The sequence below is a fragment of the Aspergillus fischeri genome, genomic scaffold (assembly GCF_000149645.3).
Source record: "Aspergillus fischeri NRRL 181 1099437636249 genomic scaffold, whole genome shotgun sequence".
In the NCBI taxonomy this organism is placed as follows: domain Eukaryota; kingdom Fungi; phylum Ascomycota; class Eurotiomycetes; order Eurotiales; family Aspergillaceae; genus Aspergillus; species Aspergillus fischeri.
Genome location: NW_001509770.1, coordinates 822386 through 839552, shown reverse-complemented (window position 1 = coordinate 839552; position 17167 = coordinate 822386). Strand labels below are relative to the sequence as shown.

The 17167-nt window shown below is 50.1% G+C and overlaps 6 protein-coding genes across 6 annotated transcripts, besides 3 other annotated features; 3 read left to right on the top strand and 3 right to left on the bottom strand.

Annotated features, from left to right (window-relative positions):
* Positions 1-700: 700 nt before the first annotated feature.
* NFIA_010210 (carnosine N-methyltransferase family protein) lies at positions 701-2091 on the bottom strand (the record flags this gene model as incomplete). Its single annotated transcript, XM_001264236.1, has 2 exons — positions 701-1835; positions 1961-2091. 2 exons carry the CDS (start codon positions 2089-2091, stop codon positions 701-703), a joined length of 1266 nt encoding a protein of 421 aa, XP_001264237.1.
* A 400-nt stretch (positions 2092-2491) lies between these two features.
* Positions 2492-3062, top strand: NFIA_010200 (proteasome assembly chaperone 4 family protein; the record flags this gene model as incomplete). Its single annotated transcript, XM_001264235.1, has 2 exons — positions 2492-2713; positions 2817-3062. 2 exons carry the CDS (start codon positions 2492-2494, stop codon positions 3060-3062), a joined length of 468 nt encoding a protein of 155 aa, XP_001264236.1.
* A 5651-nt stretch (positions 3063-8713) lies between these two features.
* Positions 8714-11355, top strand: NFIA_010190 (transcription factor domain-containing protein; the record flags this gene model as incomplete). Its single annotated transcript, XM_001264234.1, has 4 exons — positions 8714-9199; positions 9253-9350; positions 9412-10185; positions 10239-11355. The coding sequence occupies 4 exons, from the start codon at positions 8714-8716 to the stop codon at positions 11353-11355; spliced, it is 2475 nt and encodes an 824-aa protein (XP_001264235.1).
* Positions 9077-9132: a microsatellite.
* A 446-nt stretch (positions 11356-11801) lies between the features above and the next one.
* On the bottom strand, positions 11802-12431 carry NFIA_010180 (tubulin-binding prefolding complex subunit GIM3; the record flags this gene model as incomplete). The annotated part of the gene is made up of 4 exons (XM_001264233.1): positions 11802-11994; positions 12067-12134; positions 12209-12343; positions 12414-12431. 4 exons carry the CDS (start codon positions 12429-12431, stop codon positions 11802-11804), a joined length of 414 nt encoding a protein of 137 aa, XP_001264234.1.
* Positions 12432-13533: 1102 nt separating this feature from the next.
* Positions 13534-14693, top strand: NFIA_010170 (autophagy-related protein 27; the record flags this gene model as incomplete). Its single annotated transcript, XM_001264232.1, has 3 exons — positions 13534-13804; positions 13884-14442; positions 14498-14693. The coding sequence occupies 3 exons, from the start codon at positions 13534-13536 to the stop codon at positions 14691-14693; spliced, it is 1026 nt and encodes a 341-aa protein (XP_001264233.1).
* Positions 14162-14185: a microsatellite.
* Positions 14694-14718: 25 nt separating the features above from the next.
* Positions 14719-14759: a microsatellite.
* Positions 14760-15302: 543 nt separating this feature from the next.
* Positions 15303-16880, bottom strand: NFIA_010160 (uncharacterized protein; the record flags this gene model as incomplete). The annotated part of the gene is made up of 4 exons (XM_001264231.1): positions 15303-15443; positions 15499-16275; positions 16553-16741; positions 16818-16880. The coding sequence occupies 4 exons, from the start codon at positions 16878-16880 to the stop codon at positions 15303-15305; spliced, it is 1170 nt and encodes a 389-aa protein (XP_001264232.1).
* Between the last annotated feature and the right edge of the window lie 287 nt (positions 16881-17167).

Sequence of the window (17167 nt, the reverse complement as noted above, 5' to 3'; positions counted from 1 at the left end):
GCAAGCATTGCCACTATAATCCATCCAGCATGAGATGATAAGAGTCCTAATGCTCCACAGATATCCAACACTCTCCCGTTCCTGAAACAGAAAGTGGAGAGAATTTCGGTCCTGAATCCGAGAATCGAGAATCAGGATACGAGCGATCTGCCTTGCCAAAGTGGAGAACGTCCGTCAAACCACCATCTCCCAACCTCAGGTTCATTAACCATCCACTTCCATTGCGACTTTGAACGCACTTCTCACTCATAGATAGTGTACAAAGAAATCACGTTCCTTATTGCCCACTGTCAATGCGAGTAAACCGTCCAAATGTCACTCTGTAGATTTGTGGGAAATCACAGAACAGCCACAACCCAGCCACTGCGCTAGAGTTGCTAAGCCATGTTCCTTTTCTTTGTTTGTCTAGTTTGTCTGCGGCTGAATCGTTGTTTCTGTACGGAGGCTGTGTTTCGTATGGTGTGATACCGTATCCAAAATACCAGACTCCCAGTCTCAAGGCTCAAGCATTCATCAGGTACGTATTGCCTTCTGTATACTGACATGTACCTTAGGTACTATATATGTGAAGCGAGCCAGTAGTCTTACGTGCTAGTAAAATATGACGGTGGTGAGCAGCAATAAACCGACGCTTGACCTCCGAGTCGTAGATTTTCACAATCCGTTCAAGTGCGTCGAGAGGAAATCCTCTTTCATTACTTCAATTTTTGATTTCTGTCTTCTTGCGCGCTACCCAATGCGAGGGCCGGTACAAGTTCTGCAGCATACTCCCTGGATCCTGAATATAACCACACAGGGGTCGGTTTTCCACCGACTGCCGTTTCTCGATGCTGAAGCCCATTCGCTCAACAAGGCAAAACACTTCTTCTTCTGTCAATTCCACATTCCCCGGCTCTCCGATGCCCTGAGAGTGATCACTTCCACTGCCATGGCCCTTGTTACTACCGTCCTCAAAGTGCCACAGTAAGGGTCCAAGATTGATCCAAAGACCGTTGGGCTTGAGGCAATGTTGGATGGTTTCGATATAGCGAATGAGATTCGGGGCCGTGTCAATGAAGAAAACGGTAGCCACGGCATCGAACGCCTCTTTGTTTGAGGGATTGTTGTAGAGCACGACGAAATCCGCCGCCGACATGCTCATTGTTCCAAATGGCGCCGAGTCCTCGGCTTGAGCCTCCATCATGACTGTTGCAGGGTGCTTGTCCGGGATCATGATTTTCTGTAACTGCTGTTCGCGCGACAGGAGATTGGAGAAGTGCAGCGCGAACGGGTACAAGGCGTGCTGCTGAGGACCGCGGGTGTGGTTTAGAACCCAGCTGCTGGCCAGCAGCTGGTGATATGAGATCTCGTTGCCTTCTGCGGCGAAGCCTGCTTGACAGATCTCGAACACCAATCTTCCCAGGCCGGCGCCCGGGACGAGCACCCGGATCTCGTCCCCGGCAGAGTGCCGGGCTTTGAACTCGTCGCGCAGATCACGGAGAACAGGCTCATAGCATACCTCTCTCTCGGCTCTCCCCTCGGCGCTCCAGTCGCGGTAGAACTGACGGATGGTTGAGTGCGCCTTGTTGACATCTGAAGACGTGGCCGTGCCGTGCCAGTTCTGCTGTGGATCATTGGGATCCGGATCGGCTGGTAGGCCGAAAGACGCGAGGCCTGTCGCGAGAATCGAGTCCGCGATGTCAGCATTGACATCGATAGCGTCATCTACGCGGTTGAAGTTGTCCAAGAGGGAGAACGGGGGCTCTGCCAGCATCTGCCAGTGCGACGATGGAAGAGCATAAAACGCTTGCCGGCGGCGATGTGTAGTGTTCATATGTGCCGTTCTCCGATATTGCCTGGTCCATGTCAGCAATTATGGCTGTAGAATTAGCAGTATGATATCTTTATGGAAGATCAAAGCCATAGCATCTCGAATCGAAATGATCACAGATTCTGGCGACCTCTGTATAGCCTCACACACCTGAAAGAATCCAACGTAGCAAAGAGAACCCGTCGTTCTTCGGGTTCTGCCAGAGGATCAAAATCCCCGGACCAGCTTCGAACGTCGTCCGAGTCATCAACCTGATCATTTTGTTGTAGTTCAGTTGCCATTGTGGCTGAAGTCCTGTGGAGGAACTCGTCTCTGGTCTGGCTCCCAATTGCGCAAGCCTCACAAGCGCAATAACTATTTCATTGCAACTTCAATGCGTTTTATCGGATCTAGTATCTTATACGACTGACATGTGCTGTTGGGATATCCAGAGTCTGGAAGAACTCTCTTTTGCAGTCTGCACACTGCAGTGGTGAAATACGTGGACCCGCCCTGTTTGGCGGGGAAACATCCAGAAAGCGGTGCTTCATTGTCGGCGACATATCAGTTGTCACCGCAAACATCGCCCTTCTTTTATCTACTCCTATACATTAGCCAGACACACACCATACTCGTCCAAATCTCAGGACGTACCTCTATTTGATATATTCAAGCCGTAAGGATAGATCTCAGACTCTCAACATGACAACAGCACAACCGGTCGCACCACAGACTGAACTTGTCACCCCGGCCTACAAACCACAAGAGATCTCCTTCCCACTACCAAAAGCACTCCATACGACCGCACACGTCCATTTGACCATCCTAGAGACATGCGTCACAGTATTCCTAGCTACTACGACGCCAGGCGAGCCTGGAGGGTCGCTAAAGCCGATGGGGAGTTTCATCTACGCCATGCCTGATGTAAGTTTCCCTCCTTTCAGATATAAATTCATATCCTGCCGGCATTTGTTTCAAACGATGATATGCATCTTATCATTTCGAATAAGTCGATGACGCATGACAGCGCCATTCCCCCCGTTCGGTCATATCAACTGTGTTATACTCCTCCCCCTCGACGGAGGAATATACGTCCCGAGTCGCCAAGATCCTGGCCCGACGGATGAGCCTCCCTGTCTACGTGGGCTGTAGCATCGATCCTCGGGCCCTCGAGTTGGCCGTTGAGGAGGAGATGGAGGGATTGAGTAAGTTGGTGGAGGTAATTATGGATAGGTGGGAGAAGACGAAGAATCAATCCAAAATAACTGGATGATATCTCCAGTCGCTGTCTGTCTCCAATCTGCATTTCTGGATTGCCATGATAAGATGGCATGCTACTAATGCTGCCTTATGTGGCACGCATATGGGGCTTGTCTCACGGTTCTAACCGAGGGTCCGCGGTGAGTAGTGACTGTCTGTGGTCAGCTGGTCACTATTCTACTGCCTCCCGTTGAGACTTCGATACCCAGAAATGGTCTAATGTGCTTATCGCCGTATCGGTACGGAGTAATGCAGTGAAACACAATCTCCATCAGGCTGAATCATGATATATTCAAGGATTAATTCGTCTCGGAGCCCACTTTCTCCATATTAATGGTAATCAAGGTTAGCGGGCATCGGTTGTGATCTGCTTTATCTGAATCTGGTTTAGGAGTGAGTAGATTCGGTATCAATGTCTCGGATAGTGATCCTTTGGATGAGATGGCCCGCCCCGGAGCTACTGCTGCCTGCGTTCCGAGTTCCGATAGGGCTTTGCACTCTCAGCTCCGTAAACATGAGACGCATCTGCTGGGATCCAGTCTAACTGTCAAGTTGCTTTGCAATTCGAAGGGAACGACAGGTCAGACTAGTGCTGACATGGGTCTGATGTAAGGGATGGTTGTATGATGTTGACACGGCATGACCGCGATGAGCGACGGAATGGCACGCCATCGGCCAACCATGGAGTGTCGTCCATAGGATAGAAGGATTCTCTGGTCGGTGACGCTGTCACCCTGTACGGTGCATATGTCCAAAAGAAGTGAATCGGACACGGACTGATGGAACATAAGAAACCGATTCGGCAACGATTCCGAAGAGCCAAGCCAGCAGGGATCAGGGAGTGGATCGCTGTCTCATATGCTAGGGAATTAAGTAATCATCATCAACTTGATGTCTGACACGAGCATGGCCGACGTGGCCCCTGGCGAACAAGTAGCATTAGGTCGGCTAGCATCGTCTCTGAAACCTGAGTATGTTGCACTCTTTGTTCTCTAAGCGAGGTGCTAGTGTAGTGTCTCTTGGTCAATATCAAAGCTCAAATGAGAGATAGAGAAGGCGGCAAGGATACTCCATACTGAGATACAAACGGTCGCGTGACCAATGGATGTCAAGTAGTTGACAACAGTCCATTTATTTGACTCTCGGTCGATAGATAAGAGTAAACACAGCAATGTCTTGGAAATATATCCTTTACGAGGAAATAGTTAATTACCACGGACCTCGAGGGCCAAAGCCACAGCTCAAAGGTCAATGCATAGCCACGTGGACCGTTGTGTTCAGGGGATTCCAGGCAATGGCCGCATCTGTGGACAAGAGATCATAAGACCGAGGTTTACGGCAGGGATGAAAAGCGCAGCCAAGGGAAGTTGAATCTGTTGGATACAAAGAGTCAGGGATAAGATGTGCGCCCCTTTCTTGACCACGCGGAAATCCCCGAGTGCTGCACTTGGCTAAGTTGGCTCTACCGTCTACCTACTACGGAGGATCGATCTATCGGATTTACTGTTAGATCTCCATAACTAATATCCGAGATTTGAAGAATTTGAAGAAATAAATCTTTATTATTGAAATTGGGATGACGAAAACTGCTCACCCTTCAGCTTTTCCAACAAGCCGTCATTCAAGTGGATTCGTAGTACCTGCGAATCGGTGCGTACCGGTGTCTGAAATCCTCATCCTCCTCATGCTTTTCGTGGGAGACACCGCATGTGAGTGGAGCCCGAAAGCCTGTTATGTCCAATCAAACATGCTGCAACACGCCAGAGTCTGATTCCATGTCTCCCGTGCGGCAACAGTTCCGTGGGTCCTTCAATGCTTTTTGATTGGGTCGGCTCCTTAAATGCTGTGACGGGCACACGAGGTAAATGGCTGCTAAGTTTAGGCTAACTCCACCCTGGAAAGCGATCCGGTGTCCAGTAATGAAGCTACCTTAAGCGACCCGGAAGCCGAAGGTCGTATCTCACAGGTTGGTGATGAAATGAGGGTGTGCAGCCTATCAGCCATTATTTGTGTATGGAGCACTCCGTACAATTTCCCAGTGAGCGTTCAGTGCGGTTCAATGTCTCTCCATGGCAAGTCGACAACGATATATTCGTCGCCCTCGTGTCCGGGTATTATTTGGCCGTTGAACGGCGCCACTGGAGTCATACCTCGCCCATGGCGTTGACGTTTACCGAAAAGGATACTCAATGTGCCGAATGAAAGTTGGAAATGACCTCTCTGCTTTTTAGTGCTGTCAAGATGATGCGACAAAGATTGCGTTTTTGCCGAGGTGTCAAGATTTGTTGTTCCTGATCTTCTCCTATGAATCTGACCGCTTCAATTCCACATCATCGACAGGGAAAGAAGAGGGTCTGCCGGCCCCCAAAGAACCTGCATCCTATTAATAATATGAAAATCTCTGTAGCTGGTATAGTCCAACGCAGGAGAAAAGGGCCCCCTGCAAGGCAAACATGGCGTGTGAGTGAGGTATGTGACAGTTTCAGATGGTAAGTGTCACACAAGGACGAACCGGAACGGGCATCAAAGCAGCTAGATGTAGCAGGCGTTTGGGAAGCAATGCACGAGCCGCCAAGCTGTACTCCGTACCTTCCATAAGCCTACAGGATGCATAGCAATAATATTGGTGATTAGGTTTATTGTTATACGGGTATTTTTTCCGCCTCTCTTCTCTCCCCATTTTGTGCAGGTTATGCATAAGAAAAGTATTCCAAGATGATCTACCCCTTTTGAAGTTGTAATCGAAGATCACTGCGTATTTCAATTCATCAAATTCATTCAGCCATTCTCTTTCCGATGATGAAATCTGGCGATGGTTGAACGACACGAAGGGCTCAATAATAAGAGGACTCCGCTTTCAGTAGCGCACCCAAAGCATTGCCGGCTGAGCAGCTGGATCGACGCAGGAGTGAATGCAATGAGGGAAGAACCTTAGTATCAACGCACAGCTTACTGCTATTGTCATTGATCGGCGAAGCCACCAACACGAGGCACTGTGGCAGAGGAGGTACTACCTGGGGGTAACTCGGTCGAAACACGGATTTTGGACCAGTCACAACGCAGGGGTCGACAATAATGGAACCCCCTCGAGAAACGCTCGGATTATTGGTTAAGCATTAGATACCTAGGGGAGTCTTTGGACTTGAATTCAAAGCCACGAAAATTGTACTTAGACTATGAGCCACGTATCGACCTTACTATCTAGTACTAGTCAGGTCCTTTCGATTTGCTGCCGCCACGCCCTCAAAACTTCAAGAGTCGTTTCCATGAAATCTCTAGACTAGTCCGTATCCAAAACAGGACCTCCCGGCTCAGCATCCGGGCTAGGCCTTTCAGCCTTTTAAGGTTCCATGGAGCTCAGCAATGGGGGTAGTCCGAGGCGGCCGTTGATAGATTGCCAAAGCTTACCCATCTGTAACTACGCAAGGGAGAAAAAAAGCCGTCTGCCTTCTATCCTGACAGATCTGCTGAGCGCACGATCATGACTCAGAAATACAGATTCGTAATGGTATCTGAAGCAGGAGAGCACCCTCTGTCCAGTGTCCGGAGAATAAGCACAGCACGGACTCCAGCTTCGCCGGTGACGAAAAAGAAAAGAAATCAAGCGGACGAATCAAATGTTCTGGATGACATTCCGTCCAGCCCGTCTCTAACTCGACGGACCACTTGGATCCTTTTAAACATTATTTTTGATGTTTGAACGGTTGAGCCTTCGACAGAACCATACTTTGGCTGACGTACCTTGCCTTATTCAACTGCTTATCTAATATCATACTCCAGGCTTGGTGATGATCATCTAGGGAACTATCGCCCAGGAGATGATTGCCACGGATGTGAGATACCTTACAGGCCCGCTTGCCTTGTTAACTCGCATACGAATACTCATTCTTGAAGTCAGAGATCTTATCCAAAAGAGTAGGTACCTTATACTACGGTAGACATTGGATTTAGAGTGAATAACATGGCAAGAGAACTGCACTCAACACTGCCACTGCCGATCTCGGGATACCACTTCGAAATTAGTCTACTTGCTAGCCTTGTCAATAATCAAAACAGAGGCCTAATCTCTTTTATTTGTCTCCACTCATGGTCAACTAGACTTCGGGATTTCATCATGCTAGTTACTAGTTAGCAGCATGCCAACATTTAGACTACTAAGGAGTAAGGAATACACTTTGGAACATTGAGCCAATATCAGTCCATAGGACCATACGATCGTCATGCCCAATAGTAGTAGTATCATAGCATGGCCAAGCCGACAAAAGATGCCGAAGGAGGTTACTGGGAACATTTCGCAGATGTAGACTGTATGAGTCTGCGAGCAAATAAGAAACCATCGCATGCTCTTTCATGAAAAATTCCTTGTCTAACCGGCCCTATCTCCACCTCCTGAGATCTCAGCCTACTCTGTGCTATTTTGGTGTGAACTGGCGTTGTTTCAGCCATGCTCTGGCTCTGCTCTCTCAACAGGGGTCTGCGGTCTGCCGAGAGAGTTTTCGGAGTTGCTTCCTGGAAGTTTCTTTTTTCCACAAGACCCTGCGCACTGATATTTTCCATTCCATCATTTTATATTAATATGATTCTCATAATATTATGATTATAATTTCCCCCCTCTTCATTGAATCGATCTTGTCATTTAAAGACATCTAGATACTCTGGTAGAATACTACCCTGATCATTGAAGCGCACAGTCATTATTGTTGTATTTCATATGTCAGCAAAGATCAATATATTATTTGGTAGCCAGTGTCAATGTAATCTGGTCTTATCCTGACCAGGAAGCAACCCTATTCCAGAGTTAGCATCATAACTAATGTTTCCATTATCCAAGGATCCTTGTCTACTACTTGGTCAGTAGTCTGCTAATTACTTCTCCGATCCTTCTTCGCTTGTTCTTTCCCGCTTCTGTCCTTGTCATATGGTATCGATCTCTAAATTTGTCTTGGGTTAATTTAATAGCATGTTCGATCGCCCAGTACTTAAATCCTCCACGTTCCCCTGAGCAGCAAATCACAGACCTCGGCAACTAGAGTACACATTTCGGCTGCCTATCCGTGGATCAATAGGATGGCCTCAACTTTGACAACCACCACTAACTATTTGGCTTCTCCCCGCAGTCTGTCATCCTATCAATTTGGACACTCAAGATTGGAGGACGACGTGAACACCAAATGGCCATAACGTCTGCCCTTCCGCACCAACTCTAATCTTGCACCTATTCCAAGGAACTGGTTGTCTTTATTATTCGACAGTGCGAGGTACATTATTTAATTGCCGTTGCACACGTCTGCACTCTTTCGCCACCACAGCCAGCTTGACCTTGTCAACTTCCTTTTTTGACTGACAGTCTTTTTTTACTTTTCTTCTGCTCCTTTTACAACTATTATTATTTATTATTATTTGCATTGATTGCTCTTGATTTTCTTACCCTCTTGTGTTGTCTCAACCCTTTCCGCCTTCAGAAATAAACTTCATTTACACTACCAAGTCTTCGCTCTATAAGCTTTCCATCATCAATCTGTCTCTAGGGTTGTCTTCCCCTCTGTGCAGCCAAGTCAACCCAACGGACGCCACTTTGAACGTGGACAACACACGCACTTTTCCAGCGAGACACCGCACCAACTCCCCTGATGAACTGGCTTTTCATGTTGCGATTCAGGAACCATGCAGACGCATTATTACCGCTCTCCGGCTAGCCCAAACCATCAGAGTGGTCGTTATGAGTTACCTCCAGTACAGTCAGTGACCTCTCCTTCTGGTCCTTTCCCACAGGGAACCTCCGCGGGGTTAGGTTCCGCTCCGCCGAGCAGGCCCGGCAGCGGACTGAGAATGGCTCAGCTGTTACAGCCTCTGGGACAACCACCTTCGACAACTTCGACATATACTCGTTCCTATGAGTCTAGCGGTTCTCCCGCCGAAGTTCCTCCAATCCGTTCGGATGTCTCTTCGCTCAATGGATCTGTATCTGGGGGCTCAACTCTTCCTCCGACTGCATCTGCGGTGGGGCAGCAGCAGCCACCACCACTGCAGCAACACCATCATCATCATCATAGTCACCACCATCAACAGGGTCATCTACATCAGAAAAGGGCGTATCGCCAAAGGCGGAAGGATCCGAGCTGCGATGCTTGTCGCGAGCGGAAAGTCAAGGTAATCATTCTTTGTACAATTTCAATGACCATGGATTCATTGACCTTGTCTAGTGTGATGCGTCAGAATCGACCAGCTGTACGGAATGTACCAATCGAAAAGTGCGATGCCAGTTCACCAAGGAAACAAATAGACGCATGTCTTCTATCAAGTTCGTGGCTACGGCGATCTCTTCCGTCCGGAAATGTCCTGCGATTCTAACGTGCAAGTAGACAAGTGCAGGATCTGGAAAAACAACTTTCGTCGACCAAACAGCAACTTCAGCAACTGCGAGCGGGTATGCTGAGGTCGGATAATCTTATGGATTTGGAAATCGATGGCACTGGACAACCGCAATTGAAGCTGCCCGACATCGGATATCGTCCCTCCCGAAGACCGAAAGCGCCAGTGTTGCAGGATCTCAGCGAGGCTCGAGCCAATCTGCGAAACTACGGACGGGGGATTCTCAAGGTACCTAGGCCGTATCGTCAGCCCGGCCCCAAGTCGCTTTTGACTGCTGATCCACCTCGACTCCCTCCGAAAGAGGTCGCGAATCACCTCCTCACACAGTATTATTCGTGCATCCATTGTGTTCTACCAATCATCCACTGGCCCAGCTTCATGGTTGAATACGAGAATGTATACCGCAACGGATCCCTTGTGGGTGTTCCTCGGGAATGGGCCGCAGTTCTCTTCGGTGTGTTTGCCTGCGGGTCTCTGCACACATTGGATCGGAATAGAGAAGAGGAGGGGAAAGAGTTCATCAAAATCTCTTGCGGGGTCATTGATGTCTGGCAAGATAACTTCACACTTGATCAAGCCAGATGTGCCCTCTTGGTCAGTATATTCCTTTACGAAGTCAATTCGAAATCAGCGAGCTGGGTATGGATTGGATCTGCGGTGAGGATTGCGCAGGAGTTAGGCCTCCATATTGAATCCGGTCCGTGGCCAGTTGTCGAGAGGGAAATGAGAAGACGTGTGTGGTGGGGGATGTACGCGTGGGACAGGTTTGTCTTTGGGAATGATTTCTTTACAGGCAACGATGCTCATTATCGTCTAGGCTTCTTGCGCTGGAGATGGGGAAGCCGGTTTTGATCAACGACCAAGATTGTGACGTTGATCTTCCTTGTCCGTTTGAGGAGCAATACATCGCAGAGGGTGCTTGCGTGCCCGAAGGCCAGCAGACCACTCCACTTCTAGCCACCATCCATGTCGTCCGCTCCATTGGCCAGTTGACTCGGACCTTACGAAGCTACACCGTTTCCACCGGAACTCTTGAGACTTTTGAACGACACTTCAGCGCTTGCCTTGCAACCTTTCCTCCCCAATACCATCCGAAGTCCGATTTACCTCTCGATCCGCGCTCTCTTGCCCCGATTGGCTATCTTCAAAATGCTCGCCTCATTCTCCACCGTCATAACATATCTCCCTTTTGCTCTCCCGACGTACGATCGGCGGCTTTGGACTACAGCATTTCAATCGCAAAGGATACTGCCCATCTTCTTTCCCGTTGCATGCGCTATGCTTCGAGTACAGGGAATAATGACTGGCGACCATTGTTTGCATCGTCGGCCGGGACGATGCTGTGTACACATATCTGGCGTTGTGTGCTTTTGCTTTTGTTTCGTCAGGAATTTGCTGCGGCATTGGTGTGCGTTCAGGTCAGCGCTGTGGTTGGAGATTCGCGCACCGTCAACGCAGCCTGTGGACGGTACATCACCTTCTTCCTCAAATGCCTGCTGGAGCGGTTGCGCCGGGGTGATGCAGCCATTCTGGAGCGGGACGAAGAAATGATGGCGTATGTGTCTGGTGACATGCAGGGAACTAGTGACGGCAGCTGGATATGGGAAGGCAGTGAGGCTGGTTCTCAGCTAGAGGCCATGTCCCCAAAATACGACAGCCCAGTATCGTTCACCCACGCTGGTGCCCGGAATGATTGGCCTAGCGGAGAAGGTTCAGAGGTCGCTTGGGAGGGCTGGGAGTGGGTCGAGCGGACGGTCGAATATCTCTTGAAGGAGAAGCAGCAGCAACAGCAAGAGTACGAGCGTCGGGATGTTCCGCTGGCCGCGAAACCAACCGAGCCGGTACTTCTCAAAACGGAGCCAGCAGAGCCAGCAACAGCGCCAAAAGAAATGAACTCGGTTCAGTCACGGATGACGATTGCGAGCATCATCTGATCTGTACAAGACTGCTTGTCAGAAGGGTTATGAGCGCGCCCTTTGCATGAAGCGTCGCCAACGAATTCGAGCTCGTGCTCCACGTACATACTCTCTTCCCGACCAGTCGCTCCGCGACAGCAGGAGCGAGGTACGGAATCGGGGCAGCAATCTACTTCCGAATGGATTTTGTCGGTGCCTTCGTATTATCTTCACCAGTACTAAGACTGGATTGAGGGTTTGGGCCACATACGAGACGAGATAATGGTTTACGACAAATTTCTGCTTATATGTTTGCCTATGTATACATACAGAACGATATCCTAATATCCATGCAGATAGTGACATCCATAGAATTATACCATCAACCGGGTCATAACGGTTGACGGGTCTGTTCATCATTGCTGCTGACCAAAAGCCGAATATCTTCTTGAAGAAGCAAGAGCAAGTAGAAGAAGAGTAGAAATTTACGTCTCCAGATTGATACTGCGTCCAAACCGCGCGTACAGTGCAACCTTGAGCTGCTGCAGCTCCTCACGTACATCTCCCAAGGTCTCCTCCAGCCTGGACACCTCCAAATCAATCTGCTTAGTCGACGACTCCAGAAGAGACTGCGCATCTGCCAGAGGCAGCTGGAAGAAGGCGTCACCGATCTTGTACCTGCTATGCGTCAACAACATCCAGCCTGACGGTGTACATGAATAAAAGCAGAGCACAAAAGGAAATACATACGGGACTAACTCATCCTCATCCGCCAACTCGAGCTCAGTCGAAATCTCCTCTAGATCCTCCTTGTCTTTCTATTTACGTAGCATCAGTATCACCAACTGGAGCCAATGGCATCCCCAGAATCGGAGAATGAGCGTGAACGTACCTGCTTCGCCTTAAGCTGCTCCTCGAGCACAGACGTGCGCTGATGAAGACGGCTGAACCGATTGATCTTCTCTTGGTCCTCGCGCCGGACTTCGTTTTCTTCGCTGCCGACTGTGGCTTCGTCTTCTTTGCTGAGCTGGGGGAGCGTTAGGTTTGGCTTCTACGGTTGGGGATGGTGGTGGGGCTTAGGATTTTTTAAGGCGTACCATGCGATGATTCATCATTTTGTTTATGGCTTAGGGTTTAAGTGAGGGTTGAGAGCTTTGTGGTGGTGGTCTTAAAAGGGCTTGAGTATCTGATTCTTGGTGGATTTGGAGATTGATTTGATTGTGGTGGGAGGTGGTCCGTGCGGGGCAGGATATAGCAGCATGGCTGTTCTGTTAGGATGGGACGAGATGAGATGGTATACTCTTGGTATCGTCTATTGTCATGGAGTGTTTTAGAAAGACAGTGTACTCGGTGAGTATTGCCTTATGATCTATGTTTGATTTGTACAGACTGGTGAGAATTGCTGTGATTCTTGACCTGGACATGTACTGCATCACTGATGCTCAGGAGCTGCGATGCGTCCATTGTCGTGTAGAGAGTCTACTCGTAGTTTCGAGGCCATAGAAATGAAATACCGGTGGCTACGTCTAGGAGGCAGCAGATGTACTAAAACTGGCTATAGGCTTCTCTAGTATTCTTGTCTGGTCAGGATAGAGATATCGACACAACTGGATGACAGCGGTCGGGTGACATCATCAGCAGCTCCCTGTCATCTCTCCTCCGCAAGAAGGATCATTTAGAGCTGGATAGAATAGCTACTTGTTGCCTGCTACGAGGGCATAATCGTCCAGCTCGTTGAGCATCAGTGTACTTCATTTATACCTGAGTGCTGTGGAACGAGGTGATAGGAGCTGTCCTGCAACGATCGGTCGCAATCCGGAGAAACGAATCCCCAACTACAGCACGATTAAACCGCATCCATCTCGTTCTGTGCATCCAGCCAGCCAGCACAGCAATCTATCCTTTGATTCCCCTTTACCAATTTCATCTACATATATTATTCTCTAGTATACTGCATCATAAGCACACGTTTTTTTACGATCGTATAATCCAGACAGCCGGTCCAAATCGCGTTTTCCGACTCAGTGACACTGTTGGTCCGTGACCTCACGCTCTGCCTTCAAGACAGGCATCACCGTTCATTCAAACAACAATATCATCTTTGCGCTCTCGCTGAACTTAGAAACCGAAACCGATTATAAACGGCCTCGTCGATCGTGTAACGCTACGCTACGCACTGCCTTTCCCTCGCTCGCACCCTCGTGACATCATCCCACAATGCGAATACAATCGAGCCTCTCCTCATCCTTGCTCTTCTCCTCCGCGCTCTTGACCGGTCTAGCCTCGGCGTCAGGGTCGTTCGACTGCCATAATATCATCGCAGAGGGGAACAAGTACGACCTCTCCGGCTTGCACGGCGTGCACACGATCTACCATGTCGACAAGGCGGAAGACTACATCGTGAACACGACCTACGTGCTGGACATCTGCAAGGCGCTCGGCAAGGCCTCGATCCGGGGGGATCTAAAGTGCGGGACTTCAAAGAATAGTGCGTGCCGTGGCATCTTGGACCTGTTGAATTTAAGGGAAAAAAATGAATGAGTGCTGACTGTTGTTCTACTCTGTAGTCTGCGGATTCCAGTACAAGTATACCGAGGACCACTTGGAGGAGATTGGCCATGCCTTCCCCATTGCCGGACTGGACCCCCTGGGTCATGGCAGCAAGGACGCCGAGGTCACGCGGCTGAAGGGAGATGGGCAGGAAGGGCTCCTGGTAAAAATGGCGGGGGGCGAGTATATCGACAAGGACAAGAAGAAGAAGGTTGCCCGGGCGGTGATTGAGTTCCACTGCGACCCCGATCGGTCAGGTCTGGAGGGGTTGTCTTCTGTGGAGGATGAATCGAGCGAGGAGGAGGAGGAGGAGGAGGAGACGCGCCGGCGGTTGGTGGTGCGGGAGGATGAAGGCGACAAGAACAAGGATAAGGACAAGGACAAGGAGAAGACGGACCCGAATGACGGGTCGGACCCCTCGCGCAGCTTGCAGTTTGAGAGTTTCGGGCCCGCGGACGACGATGCGTACGTGTTGAAGCTGAAGTGGCGGACGCGGTATGCGTGTGACAATTATGTCCGCGACAGGAAGGGCGACGGGTCAAGCCATTGGGGGTTCTTTACTTGGTTGATCATCATGTATGTTCATCTTTCTCCCTCCCCCCAATCAAAAGCTAATGCTAATTGTCTACAGTCTCTTCCTCTGCGTCGCCGCGTACCTCATTTTCGGCTCCTGGCTCAACTACAACCGCTACGGTGCCCGTGGCTGGGACCTCCTCCCGCACGGCGACACCCTCCGTGACATTCCGTACATTTTCCAGGACTGGCTCCGACGGGTCATCAATACGCTCCAAGGGAGCGGGTCGAGAGGCGGTTACAGCGCGGTTTGAGGGGTTGGATCTGTGGCATTTTTGTGGCAGTTGGCATTGGCATTGGCATTGGCAGTGGCATTGGCACATACATATGTCATGCTCTGACTCTATAATTTTGATATACGGCATGTGTGCGTTCATTTGATGACCTGAGAAATACTGGGTCAATGGGGATAGATAGCACTGTATGATGAATGAAGTCAAGTATTTCAGCCTGTACTAGTGGCATTATGTATGATTCTGGCATACTGTTTAGTGACAATAAGTCGGGTAAATGATTACGGAATAGTGCAGAATATCCTAACACAGCTATTGTTACGACTATGACCCTGACAAGGGTGGACCTTCAGTATGATAAACTCCCTACACTCAAAGACATCAGACACAAACAAAGATACGAATCAGAATCAGAATCAGAAACACGACTAGAAACACTCCGTGGAGTACGGAGTATGGAGAATCCCGAAATGGCGTCATCAGAGCTAAGATCTCATCATCGTCGTTGGCATCGTCAGGGGAACATGGATCATCGCAGGGCATGTCAAGTGTCAACCTTAAATACTGCTTAAATCCTCCTCGTTGCAATTTACCCACTTTTTCCTTCTCGGTTTCCGCAGCGGCGCAAGCCTACACTTTCATGGCGAATTGCTTCAGGTACAGGTAGTCCGGCATGTTGCGGTCGACAGCCTCGCGGATGCGAGCCGCGGCCTCGGGGCCGTACTTTTCGCGCCATTCGGCGTCGAATTTTTCTTCGGATTTAGGAGAATGCTATGGACGGTCAGTTTCTTCTTTTTACAGGAAATGGGGGAAAAGGGAGTGCTACTGGTTTCTTCGCCATCAGACCCTTCGACTCGATCGCATCGTTGTGGAAACCGCGCCATTTCTCGAACGCGTCCCGCGCAATCTTGTGGTCCGCGTCGGTGTCCCAGCACAGCATGGAAGGATCGTAATCGAGCCCGACACTGCGGCAGAACGCCTCGATCATGGCGGCGGGCTTCTCGAGCATCTCGTCTGCGTCGACGACACAGATCTCCGCGCCGGACTCATGGCCTGCGCCGAGCCCGGGGACAACAGGCTGCGGCTTCTGGTTGTCGGTGAGCTCGTTGGCGTCCTGTTCGCGCGTGGCGATGTGCGGGCCGATCAGGCCCTCGCGGCGCAGGTAGTCGAAGACGCGGCGGACCTCGTCGTATCCGGCTTCGAGGGGGTCGTAGGTGTAGAAGCCGGTGACGTCGTCCAGGGGTGGAATGGTGCAGCGGTAGTAGGAGGGGACACTGAAGTGCGGGTCGCGGATAAGGAAGGCGAAGTGGAAGCGCGACAGGAGCTCCTTGGGCATCACGGTGGGATTGCCTGGTTCGGGCTCCGTGTCGTACGGGTAGGGCTCGCCGGTCCGGGACTTGGAGTGACCGTTCTGGCCGGTCTGGTCCTGGCCGTTGCTGCCCTGGTCGACGTGGCCGTTGGCCACGCCGTTTTCTTCACCGGTGGTTTGTCCATTGGTGCCTACGCCGCGCTTGATCCTCTTGAGTGAGGGGGCAATGCTGGCGGGCTTGCCGTCGGGGGGCAGAAGATAGTGGATAATATCCTTGATGAAGACTCTCTTTCCCTGCATCAGGTAAGTATCGTTGCGAAGACTGACGCCTTGTGGTCGCGGTTTGTGCATGCGAATCATTAAACCCAAATTTCGCGGCCAACATCTTGACGGAGCGTTTTATAGGGAGATTGGAGAGAACCGAGGTGAGTGTAAGTTTTCTCCCGGACATGGCCATGGATCTCATCATGGCGGAATGACCGGGGAAATTACGAGTGGACGAGAATGAGGTAGAATATAGGAAATCAGAGGACAAAAGGAAAAACAAAGGGAAAAAAGACTAGGGTCGGACCTCGTTCTCGGCAGCTTCACGCTCGATTCTATCCAGCACCGTCTTGTAGGTCGATGCGCTGAACCCGCTGTCTAGACGGGCCTGTTCGTCATCGGCGAATCTGGAACTGAGCCTCTCGGGACCATAGTAAAAGGCATCGCCAAAGGGCTCATGGATACATTGTATAGAATCACGGCGAGTCATAAAGACCTACGATGAAAGGGTCAGTCACTTGTCCGTCCAGACTGTGCGCAATGCAAGGAGTAGCAAGGAGGGTAGTACTCACTCTTTCAAAAGCCGTGGAGCATGCTCGAGGATGGGTAGCAACAAAAATGGGTTTCTGCGACATTTCTGATGAGAACATATCAATGGAGTCGAAATGACAACCAAGGTAGCAGCTTGTAGGTATGAGCCGAGTATTACTTCAACCAGGGAGTTTCACCACCGGCGTAGTAGTCTACTGCTGTCCTTTTCTTTTCCAATCGTATACTGTATCGAGACAGCAGGGACAATCAAAAGAAGAAGAGAAGCGTCAACGATAATCCTATCCAACGATCAGATGGGTCCGGTCAGGATGGCGAAGAATGCTTCAGGCAGAGAAGAAGCGGGAGTGACCAGAGGAAGATGAGCAAGCTT